Here is an 18142-nt window from a genome sequence, read left to right as displayed (position 1 = left end):
ACACAAACAGTTAGACCATAACAGTGTGTTAAGGATCCATTTCTTCAACAGTCTCAGATCCCTTTAACTGCAGGCGTTAATAAATCAGTTTGGAGACCAAACACACATTTGTGCATGGGTGACATGTTGTTGTTTTGGAATATAAGAAAGATTGTTATTTTTGTCTTCCCTGCAGATTAAAATAGAATTGCCCACCCAGCTACATGAAAAGCACCACTTGCTGTTCACATTCTTCCATGTCAGCTGCGATAATTCAAATAAAGGAAGCACGAAGAAGAAGGACGTCGTTGAAACACAAGGTTTGAATGTCATCATCCCTTTGATTGTTCACAGCTTGTGCATTAGGTTCTTAAATTTCGTTTTGATTCTAAATTTGAGTACTTTCACTGAGGGACTGTTTAGATGAATTAGAGAAGGTAGCATGCCTGGCCCACATGTATACATTTTATAGGACATAGTTTTAGAATGCTCATCCCGTGGAGGCCAACATGCTTTATGACTCTTTTCTGCAGAGGCTATTTTCTGAGTCATCTCAGTTTCTTAGTCATATTGGTATTAGCAGTTCTTAAAGATCAAGCAGTTTAGTAACGTGGCTGTCTGCATCCATTTTCCTACACTTCAGTGATTTTTGTTGTTGTTGTTGTTGTTCTCTGTTTCAACAGTTGGATATTCCTGGCTTCCTCTCCTGAAGGATGGAAGGGTGGTGACTAGTGAGCAGCACATCCCTGTCTCAGCCAATCTCCCGTCTGGCTACCTAGGCTTCCAGGAGCATGGGATGGGCCGGGTATGGGACTTTAAGATCAGTTTACCCCGGTTCCTTCCAAAAGCATGCAATATTTTTGCCAGTCCCAATATTTTGGTTTTAGTTATTCATTTTACAAGTAAACTTAGCCCACTGGAAGGCTTCCATGGTGACTCAGATGGTAAAGAATCAACCTTCAATGTGGGAGACCTGGGTTCGATCCCTGGATTGGGAAGATCCCCTGGAGGAAGGAACGGCTACCCACTCCAGTATTCTTGCCTGGAGAATTCCATGGACAAAGGGGACTGGAAGGGTACAGCCAAAGGAGTTGCAAAGAGTCAGACACAACTAAGTGACTTTCACTAGGCCACTGGAAGGCAGTGCTGGTAATAGTTATCATAATCTAGAATTATAGTTTGGGCATTTTATAAGCCCTGAACTGGCACTGCTTCAGCAGGGAAATGGAAACTTGAGGATGAGATGGAAGTTTGTCTCTGCAAATTAGCCATGCTCAAATAAAAATATGTTCTTATAGCCATGCAAATGATTAGAAATTGTGTTCCAGCTTATTGTAAGTCTAGTAAGCAAATCCCTTATCTACTTCGTAGCCCTTTCTGATACATTTCTGATTCATGAAAGCCTGAGTCTTCTCAGATTTCTCCAATTGGTTTGTTGGTTTTATATTCTTTTTAGCCATCTTAAATTTTATCGACTTCAGTTTTATAACATACTTAGTTAAGATCTGCTCCATTTCATTGTGAATGGCTTTTAATATCTCTGCATTTAAATAGCACTAAATTTGGGCCAATGTTATAGACAGATAGTTAAAATACTCAAAAATAAGGGTAAAATCATAATAGTATTCAGTTGTTATGATTGTTATTATTCAGTTACTATTCCTAGTCTGAGAATGAGAAAAGTGGAGGTTTCAGAAATAAAAACAAGCACAAACATGACCAACCGTTTTCAGGTTCTAGGAATACTTACTATCTTATTTATTTTATCTGGTACCTTATGCCATCACTTTCAGAATCCTGAGTTCAAGTTTGGTCAAGTGATTGGTAAAATTGGAACCTTTCCCTCCCAGATGGACAATAATTTATAGAGCTGCAACTATATAGAAAAGATAGTTTAGACAATCTATTAAGACGAGCATTGTACTTGGGAGAAGAAAGTGGGCATGGTTACATGCCTACCATGAGCCAGGCATAAATAACAAGTCAGTGAAGCTGTCTGGCATTCAGTACTTTGTCAGTACACTCAACTGAAGATGCTGTTTGAAGCCAAGGTCACTAATCTGTTGGGATTTTTTTTCCCCTCCATATTTTTTCAGCATTATGGTCCAGAAATTAAATGGGTAGATGGAAGCAAGCCTCTGCTCAAAGTTTCAACTCATCTGGTTTCCACAGTGTACACTCAGGTACATGCTGTTCCATTAAAATTAGCAGTGACAGCTTTGTGAATGAATTTGCATGATTTTCTTGGCAGAATAAAATCATAATTGATATGTTACATAGATATATTTTCACTCTGTAAGTCCTTTTGTAAAGAAAGAAAGTACATATACGGTGCTCTCATGTAATAATATAAATGGATAGTACAAATAACAGTTCTCACGATAAATTTTCCACTTTTGTTGGAGGACCTTTGAAGTCTTTTTTTTAATTTTATTTTTATATGATGTTTCATAGTCTGAATAAAACACGCATGCTGCAGAAGCAAATACCTCTGTGTCCACACAGATATGCTAACAGGCTTTCATTTTCCTTTCTTCTTTTATCTCCGCAGGATCAGCACTTACATAACTTTTTCCAGTACTGTCAGAAAACCGAATCCGGAGCCCAGGCTTTAGGAAGTGAACTTGTAAAATACCTTAAGGTATCAGACGTCTTTCTTAGTAACTCCCTTTTTTCTGTTTGGTGGTGAGTGTTGTTCCCACCCCTGGAAACCTTATAAGGCTGCTCTTCGCCAGATGTTCTCACAGTGATATCGTCTCTAGGGTTTTAGATAGGGGCAAGAAGTAGACTCAGAAATGGTACGACTTCTGAGTATGGGTACGGCAGTCTTCACCCAGCCCCACATATACTTTTCTCAGGCCGGCCTAAAACGTGATTCCACATAGAAAACCAGCCACTTGTAGGCTTTTTCTATGAGTGCTCACTGCACACAGAGCACAGTCCAGGAGCATAAAAGACAGTGACTTCAGTCCCACCGTTAAGTAACTTCTAGTTCATTGTAGGCGACAACGTAACCTTGGTGAATGTGTTCTAGGTGGGAAAAAAAAAAAGAACAACAGAAATAATGCACATAAACTCCTGAGGGCAGGAGGAGAAGGGGATGACAGAGGATGAGATGGTTGGATGACATCCCCAACTCAGTGGACAGGAGCTTGAGCAAACCCTGGAAGATGGTTAAGGACAGGGAAAGCTGGTGTACTGCAGTCCATGGGGCTGCAAAGAGTCGGACACGACCGAGTGACTGCACAACAACAATGCACGTAACCAGCCCTAGCTTTGTGCAGACAGGAGGCTCCTGGGGCGAGCAGGAGGGTTGGTCCAGGGGAGTCTCACCCAGAACATGATTCTAGGGGAGCAATAGCTAAACATGTGTTCTAGGCATTGGGACAAAACAGATGAAGTGTGAGAAGTGGAATTGGTTTGATTTAAGCAAGGAAAATGGAATGGGGATTCTGAAATCCCTGCTTCAAGTCCCCTTTCAGCTATATCATAGGAGCCATGCAACTTGAAGAAGAACCTTTTATTCATTCTCCATTGCTGCTCTTAACAAATTACTGCAGACTTGGTGGCTTTAGCGACTTCATTTTCACTTTCACTTTGGTGGCTTTAAACAACACAAATCTGTTTTCTTGCACGTCTTGTAACTCTGAAGTCTGACATGAGTCTCACTGGGCCACACCCAGGACGTTATTAACAGGGCTGAGTTCCTTTCTGTAAGCTCTGGGAGTTGATCTACTTCCCGGCCTTTTCCAGCTCCTAAAGGATCCTTCATTCCTTGGCTTGTGGCCCCTTCCCACATCTCAAAGCCAGCAATGTTGCATCTCGGAGCATTCTTCCCCTCCACTCTCCTGCTCCCTCTTTGACTTCTAAGGACCCTCGTGATTGCTTTGGGCCCTCCTGGATAATCTAGCAGAGTCTCCCATCTCAAGGCCAGCTAATCTGACTAGCAGCCCTAATTCCCCTTTGCCATATAACATAGTCACAGGTTCTGAGGCTTCGGACATAGACATCTCTGTCCAGTAGGTTGCCACTGTCTCCCTTTGTTTCAATGGGTTTCTTCCATCTGTGTTTGAAGCTGAGTGGAAATTTCTTGGGGTCAGTTTACTTTTAAAATGATAACATGAACCTTGCCATCCCACGCCCGTAGAGCCTGCACGCGATGGAGGGTCACGTGATGATCGCCTTCTTGCCCACCATCCTAAACCAGCTCTTCCGCGTCCTCACCCGAGCAACCCAGGAGGAGGTTGCGGTCAACGTGACACGGTGAGCGAGGTGGAAAGGTGGTCCTTCTTCCCTCTCAGTCTGTCCACATCTGGAGCACAGCCATATGTATCTGGGGTGCCAGTACATGTTGAACATGATATTTAAGAAACTTGTTTTGATTCCATATGTGGGGACCCCATCCAATGCCTCATTTCCTCGTTTCCTGTGGTGCCAGTAGCATCATCATTGTTGTACTGCTACTGTGATAATAATGAAATGTTTCCATTTCCACATTACTATTCATTGCTTTATTCATTCCTGTGGTGTGTAGGGTCATTATTCATGTGGTTGCCCAGTGCCATGAGGAAGGATTGGAGGGCCACTTGAGGTCATATGTTAAGGTATGTAAATTAAACTGCCCCGGTCATTCAGATCTGTGGCTCTCCAACTTTTCTTCTAAGGACCTATTTTATTTTCCTTAAATCTAGTTATTTGAAGATGTATTTTGGATAACACTTAACACCTCTGCTTTCTCTTCTATTCCTGTGTACCTGAATGAGGGGGATGTCCAAAGAGGGGCAGCCATTCATTTATTTCCTTAATTTCATCCTTTCAGCTACATTTCTTTCTTTAAGGGTTTTTTCAAATAATGTGAGCCAAATGATATAGAGGTTTAAAGATGGAAGGTTAGCTCTAGCCACCATCAAATTGGACTATGTAGGAAAGCAAGAGATGACATTAGATAAATGTCAACAAGTTCATCATTTACAAACAATATTCAGTGAACACAGTGGCCTTTACTGTTCTGAATAGTACACATGTTCTATTTAGCCTTGAACACCTCTCAATTGTAGTTGTGTATTAGTTTATATTTAAACTAAGTTGGGGTACTTCAAGGAATCAGTTGCTGCATGTCAGTCATGTGACAACGTTGATTACAGTTTTGGGGAGCTAGTGTTCTGTCCTGGAAGACCCACCAGCTGAGTCAGATGGTTCACGTGTTTTGATGGGTTCCCTGAAGACACCCTGGGCTCCCTCTTCCTGTCACATGACACCCACCCTTCCCACCTTCCGTGTCCACACCTTCCTCTCCCACCCATCAGTGATACCTGGTCCCTGGTCTCCATCCTTGGGAGCCTCTCCAACTCTCAATCCATCTTGGAGAACCAGTGCACTAAAGTATCTTTCCCCTTTCTTCAAAGTATGCATATAAGGCCGAGCCATATATTGCTTCTGAATACAAGACAGTGCACGAAGAGCTGACCAAATCCATGACCACGATTCTCAAGCCTTCTGCCGACTTCCTCACCAGCAACAAACTACTCAAGGTACGTCAGGAGGGCCAGTGTGGCTTTGCGGTGGGCAAATTGAAGAAACTTCAAACTTCCTGGCCTGATCAATTTCACCCTCTTTGTGCTTTTGGAGACAGTCAGCAGCTCCTCAAAGCAGGTAACAGAGATAACTCTTCAGTAGCAACTTTGCTGTTAATGCTTCTGCTCCAAAGCGAGCCACAAGGCATTACTACATTCAGAGTTTCACAGTCATATTCAGACCAGTGGCGGACACTGAGTTAGAGACTGTAGAGGCAAGCGTCTGCAGGTGGGAGTCAGCCGAGAGGAATGGCCTCGTATGAGATCCGGGGCGCCCGTGGCTGGCTGTGCCACGGTAGGTGTAAGCGCCCAGTTTCCCAGTGGGACAGTGCTGTTTACTGCTGGACACGTGGAAGCAGGTGCAGATCTGCCTTGCCCCTCAGGTCCGAACATTCGTCAGGAGGTTCAGCTGTGTTTTCAGGCCATACTTGTTTCACGTCAGTGACCTTACTAAGAGAGTAAATGTCTTGTCTTCTGATTTGTTGTTTTCCTTACTGGATTTTTTTTTTCTTTTTTTTTTTTTTAGTATTCGTGGTTTTTCTTTGAAGTTTTGATAAAATCCATGGCTCAGCATTTGATAGAGAACTCCAAAGTTAAGGTATGTCACTTCCTCTCAAAGTTCGCCTAGTAGTTCTCAGGGGAAAGTCTCTTTCATTGTAGCCAGCACTTATTAAAGCTCTCTGGGTGCCCGTCCCAGTACTGCTCTAGGGGCTTTCTGAGTAGTAAGGCGTTTTAGCTTTACAACAACCCGACAGGCGGAAGTGCTAGTCTCGCCCCTTGTTTTATGGATGAAGAAGCTAAGACCAGAATGCATGAGTGCCCAGGGCCGTGCTATGGTGCATGGAGGGAGGGGGCTTTGTGACCAGTCTGGCTCCAGAGCCCACGTTCATGGAGCACTGTGTTATTAAAAATCCAAACAGAAGTATGTCTTTTCCTTTGACTAGCTTAGAAGTCTTCACATTTGTGGAAGTAGGAGTAGCAGCTTAAGCATTCATTTAAAATGTAATTACCCGGTGTTTCTGTAATTACCCGGTGTTTCTTAAGTGTCTTGAACGTGGTACATTATTCTCAGGAACTTGGATGGGAAAATCTAATATGACCACACAGCCTTGGTAGCCAATGAGTGGACTCAGAGACACAACTCCATCCCTGCCAGACACCTCCTCCCTGTGGTTCCCAGATGTGTGTGGCTCTCTGGGTCCCAGGCTGTCCCCTGGTCCCTGCTGGTCTCTGCCACAAGATGAACTGACTCTGGACTGACACCACCACTGGCTGTCTGAGGCTCAGTGTAGATACATATTTATAGGATTCCAATGCAGTAAACCCAGGTGGCCATGGGCAGAATTGCTTCTGAGACTCTCTGGGTCCCAGAATTGCTGTGTGATGGGATTCTTGCTGCATCTTAGCTCCGCAGAAGTGGAGTCTCGGGGCATGTGGTTGGGCGCGGTGGGTGCTTGAGCAGGGAGCAGTCGTCTTGGAGCCCAGCAGCCCCTGCAGTGAATGTGGGAAGGATAAGGGGGCCCAAGGGAGGGAGGCTTGAGCTCTGGGCCCCCTGGACCAGGGATCTGGGTGCATAGCAAGCCTGGGGAAGGGCTTGTGGATTTTGTCAGGTGGGAGGGTGTGGTTCCGAACCTAAAGCTGTGCTTTCTGCTATAGAGCCAGTGCTGGAGCCTGAGGAGGTTTCCTTTTTTTCCCCCCTTTTTAAATCCAATTTTAGTGCACAGGGAGATGCCAGATGGAGGTGGGCCCTGCCTTCCACAGAGTAACGCACCATCTAAATCATGCCAGCACAGCCTGCCAAGGGAAAAATCTAGCAGATTGTCTCCTTGGCAGTATGCAGCTAACTAGGCACACTCACACACGTGTGCGTGCACACACACACACACACCCTCACCATGTTATGTTATACTGCCTTTCTGTTAAAGATGTCATCTCCTATTCAAGACAGCCTCTAGGCCAGTCTTAGTCTGCTGAGACTGCCATCACAAGTACAATACTCCGGGGGCTTGCACAACAGAAACTCATTTCTTTGTGATTCTGGAGGGAAGAGGTCTGAGAGCAAGGTGTCTGTAGGGCTCGTTTCCTCTGAGGTGTCTCTCCTTGGTTTATGGGAGGTCTTCTCCCTGCTTGTCTGCATCCTAATATCCTCCTTGCGTGTCCTGTAAGGTTAAGGCCTATCTTGATGACCTCATTTTATCCTAATTTCCTCTTCGAAGACCCTATCTCCAAAAATACTCCCATTCTGAGGTGGGCTTAGGACTTCAACATCGGGCTTTTGGGGGGTAGTCGGGGAGAGGGACACAATTCAGTTTACAACAAGGCCCTACTGGATTTTCATTATTTTTGTCTTTAAACGGGATCACTTCAGAGACTGGCAACTTGATTATATTTTTTAAAATAGCCAATTTGTTCAGAAGGTATTCGCTGAGCCCTTATTATATGCCAGTCTCAAAGGTTATGCAGTTAAATGCACTGTGGTTCGTGCCCTCATGGAGATCAGGTGGGAAGATGTGCAGTTAGACCACGGGAGCTCTGGTCAAGGAGGTGAGGAACACGTCTGAAACATTTCTGAGAAGTGTATTTAAAATCAAATATCAAATGGCACTAGTGGTAAAGAATCCACCTGCCAGTGCAGGAGAGGTAAGAGACATGGGTTTGATCCCTGAGTCAGGAAGATCCCCTGGAGGAGGAAATGGCAACCCACTCTGGTATTCTTGCTGGGAAACCCCATGGACAGAGGACCCTGGTGGGCTACAGTTCATGGGGTTGCGAAGAGTCAGACACAACTGAGCACACACAGATCAGTGTCGTCTAGCCTAGAACTGTGATCGAAAGTTAATAAAGGATTGTGTGCGTTCTTTTCTCAAGATGCCAAATTAAACCACAGAATTTGGGGGTCAATAGAGACCAAAAAGCCACCTTCTTGTGCAGCTGCCCCCTTATTTCACGAAGGTGGATGGTGGAGGTCTAGACCCATGAAGATCTAGATCCTTGCCCAGGATCACACAGCCTTGCAGAACCAAGAATCCTGCCAAAGTCAGAGTCAGCCCCTCACCAGTGTCCTGCCATTCCCAGCCTATAGCCCAATTCTCTAGCTCCACAGATAAACATTTAGTTTATCCTTTAGGGCTTTACACAGGCCACTCAAGTGCTGCCATGCACAACCTTTTCTGTAAGTTAATTATATCCTGATCTCAAAACAGCATTCGGAGGGTTTTTAGAGGTAGTTTATTTTAAAGCATTCCAGCTTGAAAAGAAACACAGGCATCCAAAAAGAGAATGCTTAACCATAACATGATTTACTATAAAAAGGGATTCTGAACACCTGCTCACCACTCGGGGGAGTCCGACACTGGTCACTTTTAGAGGGGCTCCCCTCCCCCGTGACTTCTGCTTCTGTGTCACCCAAGATACCACCCTTTCCCTAAATCATGCCGCCCTTCCCTGAAACCACACGTTTTAAATTTTTGTAGGTCTTAAAAATTAAAGTAGAGTTGCTTTACAATATTATATACATTACAGGTTGTAATTGTGATTCATAATTTTAAAGGTTATATTCCATCTGTAATTATTATAAAACATTGGCCATATTCCCCTTGTTGTACCATATATCCTTGCAGCTTATTTTACACCTAATAGTTCTTGCCTCTTCTTCCCCTGGCTCTATATTGCCCCTCCCAATTCCCTTTCCCCATGGTAACCACTAGCTAAATCACACCTTGGTCTAGGAACTTCTCTTCAGCTTTTGAAGCCTGCAGTCACTTTGCCTCATATCTTAAGTGATGAGTTGTATATGGTTGCATCAGCTGTTTTAGTGCTTGTCCTGCATCTGTAAAGTTGCATGCCCCAGTCTCCAGCCCCTGTGCTCTGGATTTAGGGAACAAGTTCATATTCACCATTTCTGTACCATTGGTGGTTTCCAGAATCATGGTCAAATCCCCTTAGAGTTTTTCTGTTTTTAGGCTGAAGATTGTCAAAATACTCCAATGTTTATAATCCTGACCTTGACCTTTTTCCTCACTGGTGAGTCTTGTCTTCAGTTGCTGTAAGCAGGCGCACACCTGTCTCATAGGAGCACCTGGGCCATGGTTCACAGAAGAGCTAGACAGTGCTTTCAGTGTCCTTGAAAGTCTGCCACAAACCAGCACTTGGGGTCATAGAGTGTGATGAGCCTCAGTCTTCATTTTCCACTCCCAGTGCTGGCCAGGCCGTTTCATCTGATGCACACATATAGGGAGGGACAGACCTGCACGCTGTCGTGCCGAAGGTGGAGGCAATGTCATGTGTCCACCTTCCCATCCCCAGCCAATCAAACTATGACCCCTTTGCAGAGGAGAGCTGAGCATCAGAGCCTCTCTCTGAACTAGCATCTGAAATGGTCAATTTCCATACCGCTGCAGATGGACCTGCGAAGTTTGGATTGATTACCTGTGACCATTCCAGACTTCAGTGTTCCATAGGTGATGTGCTTAGAATGTATAATAAGTCGTTTTGGGGGGGAAATGCAAAATAGGCCTCACTGTGGCCTCCTGAGGAGTTCCCAACCCCCAGCTCCACCCTGCCTCTAAGGTCAGCGTACTTTAGGTTTTTCTTCCCTGTGGTTTAGTTTTAGCAGCTATAATTTCAGCAGACTCATTTTGAGTTTCCTTCCCTCCCATGTTGACTCAAGCAAATTGTTAGCATTCCACAGGTGCTCCTGCAGGAAGCTGGAAACCTGGCTGGGGACAGGCCGAACCTCTTCCCTTAAGTGTCAGTTGTTTAGCTTTCAGCCATTTTCTGTCTTAATTGAGCAAGAAAAGAGCTTTCATTTGAAGAGTGAAAGAAGGGCAGTGTGGTTCCTGTTCTGAGTGGACTGCCTGGACTTCTCCTGAACGATATGTGAAACTCTGTGCATCTGAGATGGCAGAATGGTTAACAGCCATGCTTCCGTCCACGAGGGTGTGTTTCCAACAGTGTGTGCTCCAGGCAGAGCGTTGAGGAGAGATGCAGGCAGAGTGGAGAGTGCGGCCTCCACCGTGCAGTTGACAGAGTCCTTGGAGAAGGAGAACACGCATTTAGAGGAGAACGTGTGAAGGTGTCCGTGTGAGCTCCAACACAAGAGGACATTCGTGTGATGCTGGAGCTGGAGCTCCACCTGGGCCTTGGAGGCCGCCTCCCTTGTGGGAGGAGAATGGGGGTCCGGCAGAGGAAGGAGCTCATGCCCAGGTACAGGCTCAGGCTGAGGGTAGAGGGAAGAGTGCAAACAGGATTAGCTCAGAGACAGCGATGAGACTGTGGGGGAGCTTTGCGGGCAAGCAGCGGACAGTTAATAGAGATCCTGGAGAGGAAGGGTAGTGACAAGGTGAAATTGAGTGTGCATTACCAGAGTGGTTGGAAAACTTTTATACCAACAAGTCTACCTTCCCCCTGGAGTTTGAATAGTCTGTGGGCAGGCAGACCTCTCACCAGCAGCATCTGCTGGAGGCAGAGATGGTGGGGGCTGGGCTGCCATGGACGCGGCTGCAGCACTGAGGGAAGATCCCACAGCAGGACATGGTCAGGAGTAGCGTTTCATTTGGCCAGGAAGTCCCCTGCCATCTTAGCGTCCTGTCCTGAGCCACCACTCATGTACTTACTGCCCTACATCAGCTCGTTAGCCTGGGTCATGTGCTTCCACCTCAGTTTGTGGTGCTCTCCGTAAAACCGTCTCATCACCTCAGTCTTCATCGCCCTTCCGTGTGCATCTTAACCTCATTGCTGTGTTGCCAAATTAGGACTCTTGACAATAGCTGTTTGTCACAAGGGGGAGCTTCATCTCACCCTTCAAAGGCACTGAGTTATCACCTCCTAATCGCCGAGCAGTATTGTTGGTTGGTTGGTATGTTAATTATACATCACTCTTCACCACACTTCTTTCCTTTTAATAAAAAAAATTATTATAGAAAATTTTAAAAGGAAAGGGAGTAGTTTAATGAAACTCACGTACCTCTCACCCACTCAGCTTCAATAGTTATCAACACTCTGCCATTCTTGCTTTATGTATCCACCCCCATACTTCTCTTTTTCCTAGAGTATTTTAAGAACATTCCCTCAATATTTTATCATTTCCTCTGTAAAACTATAGTGTATAATATCCAATGGGTAAAGCCTTTAAAGAATAACCATTGCACCATTATGATACTCAATAAAGTTAGCAATATTTCTTTATCATCATCTAACACCCCATCTGTATTCAGGTGTCTCAAAAGTGTCATTTTACAGTTGGTCTGAATCAGGATCTAAACACTGTCCACACATTGCCATGGGTTGATGTGGCCCTGATGTTCTCTTGGCCCCTCACACTGTTCCTTCTCCATTTGTTTGTTTCTTAATGCAGTGTATTTGTTGAAGAAAGTAGGCCACCTGACCTGCAGAATTCCCCACACTCTAGATCTGGCCGATTGTAAGCTTGCAGTAATACATCACATGATTCTCTGTGCCGTCTGTTTCTTGTGTAGTGACATCTAGAGGCTAAACTGCTTTCAGGTTTGATTTTCTATGTGGCATGGATACACCTTAGCTGGTACTCCTGTATCTTACTTATCAGGAGGTATAGGATGCCCAGCTGTCCCACTTTTGGTTGTGATAATATTGACTCATAGGTCCATGTGGTCCACCCCATCCCTCCATTATAGAATTTTCCATCCACTTTTCATGGTTTAAGCAGCTGTTAACTCAGCGCCATTCGGTAGGCTTTTCTTGGGAGACCTCGTGTTTTAGGAGTGGCTGGCTTGGGAGCTGGCATTCATGCCTAGTGGTTAGAGTTGGCCTTGCCCGAGTTCCTGATAGCTAATGGTTGATGGAGGCTGACACCTCAGGATCTAGAGTTACTGGTTTGCCAGAATGGAACAAAATCCTTTTGGAATTTCAGATTTTACTGTTCTGTTTATGAAAGTAGATAAACTTCCAATTCTTATGACTTGATCCTTCCCTCACTGGATTCTTGAGTTTATGTACATTTACAAAGATTGTCTTGTTATTGGTGTGAGAACTGAGATTATTGTAAAGCTGGAGTTCCCAAATTTCATTATAGTTTCTGGTATTTAAAGCATAAAATAATGCATGCTCTCATACCAAAATACCTAGGCTCCAGTTCTAGTTTTACAAAATGCTGTTTATTTGCTATTAAGATACTGGTTTGGCTCCTCCAAAATAGGCCAAAATAATAGTGGCTTTGATAAGACAATAGGTTCATTTCTCTCTTTTAGAAAATTATGATCCATAGGCAGCTCAAACAGTGGGAAGCTTGTCCTGCAAGGTCATTTGGGGACTCACGTTCCTATCCAATTATCCAGCCCAGGTAGCATCCTTGTCTGCATGGTTGAGAAGCTGGCTCACCACCACCCCACATTCCAGGCAGTGGCAAAGAGAAGGATTCGGAAGGCAAGCATAACTTCCTCTTATAGCCCATTGGCCAGAATGAGTCACATGACCATTATCTTGCCACAAGTTACGCTGGGAAATGTAGCCTCTAGCTGGGAGGCCATGTGTCCCTGTCAAACCCTGGCATTCTGCCACTAAAAGGGAGAAGGGAAGGAAGGATATTAAAGGTCAGTTAGTATTCTTTATTGAATCTTTTCAAGCTTCAGTTTCCTCTTGTCTGTAACATAGGGATGGAAACACCCCCTGCTATGGGGTTAGAATCACATGCATGCATGGACCATCCAGTACAGCCCGCTTCCCATTCTGGGTCCTCAGTAAATTGTTCCACTTATGGAGCAGGAGAGGGGTGGGAGAGGGGGCAGTATGGCCTCACAGAGCAGAAAGCACACAGGCCTTGAACTCACTGTATAATAGATCCAGGTTTGAGTCTCTGTTATTGTTAGCTGTGTGACTGAAGCCACATTTACCTGACCTCTCTGATTCTCTATAAAATGAGAGGGTTTAAGAATTTAATGAAAAGGTTATATAAAAATATCTAGTACAGTGCCCAGTATGTAGAAGACACATGGTAAGTAGTAGCTAATCGCTAAGTGATCTGTGTGTAATTTCTTAGGTATGCATTCCTGACAGAAAAAAAAATTACTATGTAAAGTTAAAGAGGACTCCTCCTGAGCAGTTTCAACTAGTGACATACAGTCACCATTCTGTGCGTGTTCAGTTTGAGTACTTGAGGCTTAACCCTAAGCCAGTGCTTTCTAAAGCAATCTCTGCATTTTACTTTGGCTGATTTGAATGCCTGTACCTTTCAGAGATGAGATTTCTTTCCCCAAAAAACAGTTCAACTTAAAAAAATAATCAGCGTTTGCTCTAAACCCTTTTCAGCTGTTGCGAAACCAGAGATTCCCTGCCTCCTATCATCATGCGGTGGAAACTGTTGTGACTATGCTAATGCCTCACATCACGCAGAAGTACCGAGATAACCCGGATGCATCCAAGAACGCCAACCACAGCCTGGCTGTGTTCATCAAGGTGGGGGGCCCTCCAGCAGGGAGGGCGTCCACTGGGGGCCAAATGTGCTCTTTCTAGCAGAGTGACTCATACACAGTAGGTGCTCAGCGAATGTGTTTATGCCAGAGGATAAACTTATCCACAGTAAACACTGATTTGAACCCAACTTTCCACTACAGCCTGAATACTTACCTTTGTGGGTTGTTTCCTCCGCAGAGATGTTTCACCTTCATGGACAGGGGCTTTGTCTTCAAGCAGATCAACAACTACATCAGCTGCTTTGCTCCTGGAGATCCTAAGGTAGTGTGTGTGCCTGCATGTGCGTGTGTGTGTGTTACACACTTCTTTTTGTCTCTCTGAGTGAATCCAGATGCCTACCTATTTCTCTGGGTTCACATCAGAATTTTCTTTCAGTCCCAAAGGCACTACTCCCTGCCCTCCCTTGGAGATACTAACTATTAATAACTAGTACTCAAAGTAGTATGTGAGATAGTGTGTGTGTGTGTGTGTGTAGTTAGTCATGTCCAACTGTTTATGACCCCTATGGAATATAGCCCACCAGGGTCCTCTGTCATGGGATTTCCCAGGCAAGAATACTGGAGTTGCCATTTCCTTCTCTGGGGGATCTTCCCAACCTAGGGATCAATTCCGCATCTCCTGCATTGGCAGGCTGGTTCTCTACCACTGAGCCACCAGGGAAGCCTGTGTAAGATATTAGAGACACAGTAATTCCAAATGCAACATAAACATACCTGTTGGTTTTTCTCATAAATACCTGAAATGACTCTCAGCTGCACAATTAAAAGTATTCTTGTTACAAATCATAGTTTGTTTAACAAGGTAACAGAAGGAACCACAGCCTTTCTCTGCCAGAATTTTCTGTTTCTTCCCTTGGGTGTCTATTTTAAAGGTCTGCCTTTCTCATTTTTTTCTTGCTTTGAATCTGGTCTGTAATTATAAGCTGCCCGAAATCCGTTATTGAAGTTGGAGGAGCATAAATAATAAATGCCCTAAAAGTCAATGGAGAACATTATTTAGCAAAATGTGTTCCCCGGTTTTCAAATGAATCCCTGAAGCCATGCTGAAATCTGTAAAGTACCCTAGAGCATGTAGCCCTGAGACAGGGAAGGAGCCATAGGCACCACGTCATTCCTCAGGGGTTTCTTAGGAGGCTGTGCAGAGTATCCGTAACTTATGACTATAACCATTTTTTTCCTGCAGACCCTCTTTGAATACAAATTCGAATTTCTCCGTGTGGTGTGCAATCATGAACATTATATTCCTTTGAATTTACCAATGCCATTTGGAAAAGGCAGGATTCAAAGATATCAAGGTAATCTATCTTTAAATATATTAATCCTAGTCTTTTCAAAAAGAGAGCCATTCATTTTAAATAAGAGAATTAGTTCACGCATGACATTAAGAATATCTGACATTTTTCATTGGTGAATTCATTTTTTTTCTCGTTTCCATTTTTTTTTTTTAATTGATAACATGCTTCATAGGAACTTAACTTTTTTTTTAGCAAACTTACCAGACTATTGATCATGCCAGTGTGACTCTTTTTTCATTGAACAATTCCATTGCTTAAACAATAGAAATCCTTTTTTTTTTTACTGTAGTTTATTTTTATTTGTTTCACTTTTCCTTTTTTCTTATGAATTAGCTTTTCTTTCACCAACTGTGGAGTCAAATGACACTCCTGTAGGTAGGTGTGGGGTGTGACGCTGCTTTCTTGCATCTTCCTCCTTTAAAAGAAAAAGAATGCAAGTGATTGCTGAAACGCTTACGTGTGCTACGCATTTAGACATTTCCCATGTACTTGGATCAATTTTAAAATTCACGATAAGCCAGTGAATTTGTTCTCACTGTAGCTAACACATCCGTAACATCCCCGGGAGGCGTCTTGTTTTTTGCTCCTGGGATCACTAGGTCCTCTAGGAGGCTTCTTTAAGAAGTAAAGCAAACAAACAAAAAACGCTGCTTCACTTCTAAAGTGTATTCTCCCACTGTTTTCCTAGTCCTTGTTTATAGCAGTAGCCGTAACCTTTGTCACACGCAACACGGCTTTTCACATGCTTTCTATGTTTGCATGTTGAGTCTTTATTAACTGTTCTGTATCCTTTCTGAGTTTGAAGAGAATTAAGCTCACAGAGATTTCTTTGTCTTCACTGAGTAAGTAATTGAGTAAGACTAGTAATCCCCCCAGTCTCCCAGGTCTATCATAGTGCAGTATTTAGCACCTTGCATGTGCTCAGGATTATTTATGCTGCAGGAGAGAAAAAGTGAAGGATGCCACCAAACTATTTGTTGTTGCCTTGTCACTCAGTTGTGTCCAACTCTTTGCAACCCCATGGACTGTAGCCCATGAGGCTCCTCAGTCCATGGGATTCTCCAGGCAAGAATACTGGAGTGGGTTTCCATTTCCTTCTCCATCAAATTATTGATGACACCTAAATCAAGTGACCCTGAAATTCAGGGAGAAATACACAAAGGCACTCATTCAGAGACATAAATATCTTAAATGCCCCAAAGAGGCTCAAACTGTCTATAAAAAGCAAGATAGGGACCGTGGCCTGACATTGGTTATCATGCATTCAGCAAATATTTGCCCAGCACCAACTCTACCTAACCTTGGGAAACAGTTGTGGACAACAAGGATGAAGTCCCCGCCTGTCAGAGTGATGAGTGCTACGGAGAGGAAAAGTGAGGGAACGGGACAGGAAGTGGGTGACATTGAGATCCGGTGGCCAGGAAGAGCCTCACTGAGAAGGTGACTTTGGGGTAATAATTGGAAAAGGTGCAGGGTTGAGCATTCTGGGCCATTCAGAATCCCCCGCCCAACCCTGCCCCACCACCTGTCTCCCCCTGAGCTGTTCCCCACACACCAGACACACCTGCTGGTCCCAGCTCCTCACTCCTGATGCTTCTCAGCCTCACACAGCACCTCGCTGGGGTCCTCATGTTCCTCCCAGCCAGTCACTCGGCCAGTCACTGGATCTGGGCCTGGCCAGGTCCTTGCCTCTTCCGGCACCCCACCCTGCCCTCTTAGCCCACCAGCAGTTACTGGCCCACCTGCCCTTGGGGACCATGACTGTCTTTTCCTCTCACCTGTCAGGGTGCTCAGGACAGCTCTTTCTGCCCAGTGGTCGGGCGTGAACCTGTACTAATCTTCCCCACTGGCCCACCGCGAGACATGCACAAACTCTTGTAGACTGTCAGGGAATTTGGAGCTAGAGGGACAGGTGGCTTCGGTATGAATTTTCATAACTGCACCAGTACGAATAAGGTTTTGTCTTTTTTTTTTAGCATTCTCCTTCCTCTCACCCTTCTCACCTGCTGTTCCACCTTCCTCTCTGCACACACACATACTCACACGCACACACACATGTGTACAGTTAAACCCATAAATAGTTTTCTTCTAAGGGACTCATGTGAATTCAGGCTATGAACTGTCTTTTCAATAATCTCTGCTTAAAACAGTGGACACGAGTGTTCTGGAAGGTCCTGGAAAGGCTTTCTAGGACTTGAGTGAGAATCTAAATAGGGTTAGAAACAACTGCCCAGCATGAGATTAAAACCAAAGTAGAGGCCCATTGACTTTCCTCTAACAATGGATGCGGTATAAGAATTTAAATCCAAGCCACAGCTTACTGGAAAAGTGTTATTTCAGCTTTAGAGTGTGGTGTTTAGCTACTTGTTTCTACCTTCCCTCAGTAGAGTTCACATTTGGTTACATCTTTTTTCTAGAAGAGCTTTCAGTCTTGTCTCTTAGCTTGCTGATGACTTAGCTAGTTTGATTTGGTGCTTTGTCCATTTTAGTTCTAGTTTATATTAGTTTTCTATTTGCTTTTTGAGGTACAGAAGTTTTAAGAGTATATTTGAGAAAATTCTATATTAAATAAGGTCTTCAGTGATAGCAAAATAAGTAGGTTATATGCTAACTTGGTCATTTTAAACACATTGGGTGGAGTATATGGGCATTAATGACCAGGAAATAGATAAATGAACCCATGTAGTGAAGAACATTTTAATAGGCCATGTATATATTTATTCTTTAGTTATGTGTTTGTTATGCACAAATTACTCCTCTATAATGTTGTCAATTACTACAATATTTGAATTTCATATTAGTAACAAAATTACATTTGTAATATAATGTGCTGTTCTATATTCTAAAA

At 44.0% G+C, this 18142-nt stretch overlaps 1 protein-coding gene across 20 annotated transcripts in view; it reads left to right on the top strand.

Moving 5' to 3' along the window:
* The window catches only part of DOCK9 (dedicator of cytokinesis 9), a 287020-nt gene that overhangs the window by 197457 nt on the left and 71421 nt on the right, over positions 1 to 18142 (top strand). For all 20 annotated transcript variants that reach the window (XM_027557861.1, XM_027557873.1, XM_027557859.1 and 17 more), the window contains exons 20-30: positions 176 to 299; positions 663 to 784; positions 2076 to 2162; positions 2531 to 2620; positions 4127 to 4242; positions 4514 to 4583; positions 5385 to 5510; positions 6079 to 6150; positions 13836 to 13982; positions 14178 to 14261; positions 15183 to 15294. In XM_027557861.1, the coding sequence (XP_027413662.1) occupies positions 176 to 299; positions 663 to 784; positions 2076 to 2162; positions 2531 to 2620; positions 4127 to 4242; positions 4514 to 4583; positions 5385 to 5510; positions 6079 to 6150; positions 13836 to 13982; positions 14178 to 14261; positions 15183 to 15294 (1150 nt within the window). The remainder of the gene's footprint in view (positions 1 to 175; positions 300 to 662; positions 785 to 2075; positions 2163 to 2530; positions 2621 to 4126; positions 4243 to 4513; positions 4584 to 5384; positions 5511 to 6078; positions 6151 to 13835; positions 13983 to 14177; positions 14262 to 15182; positions 15295 to 18142) is intronic.

Source organism: Bos indicus x Bos taurus, chromosome 12, assembly GCF_003369695.1.
Source record: "Bos indicus x Bos taurus breed Angus x Brahman F1 hybrid chromosome 12, Bos_hybrid_MaternalHap_v2.0, whole genome shotgun sequence".
Classification (NCBI taxonomy): domain Eukaryota; kingdom Metazoa; phylum Chordata; class Mammalia; order Artiodactyla; family Bovidae; genus Bos; species Bos indicus x Bos taurus.
This window is presented reverse-complemented; position numbering and strand designations above follow the sequence as displayed.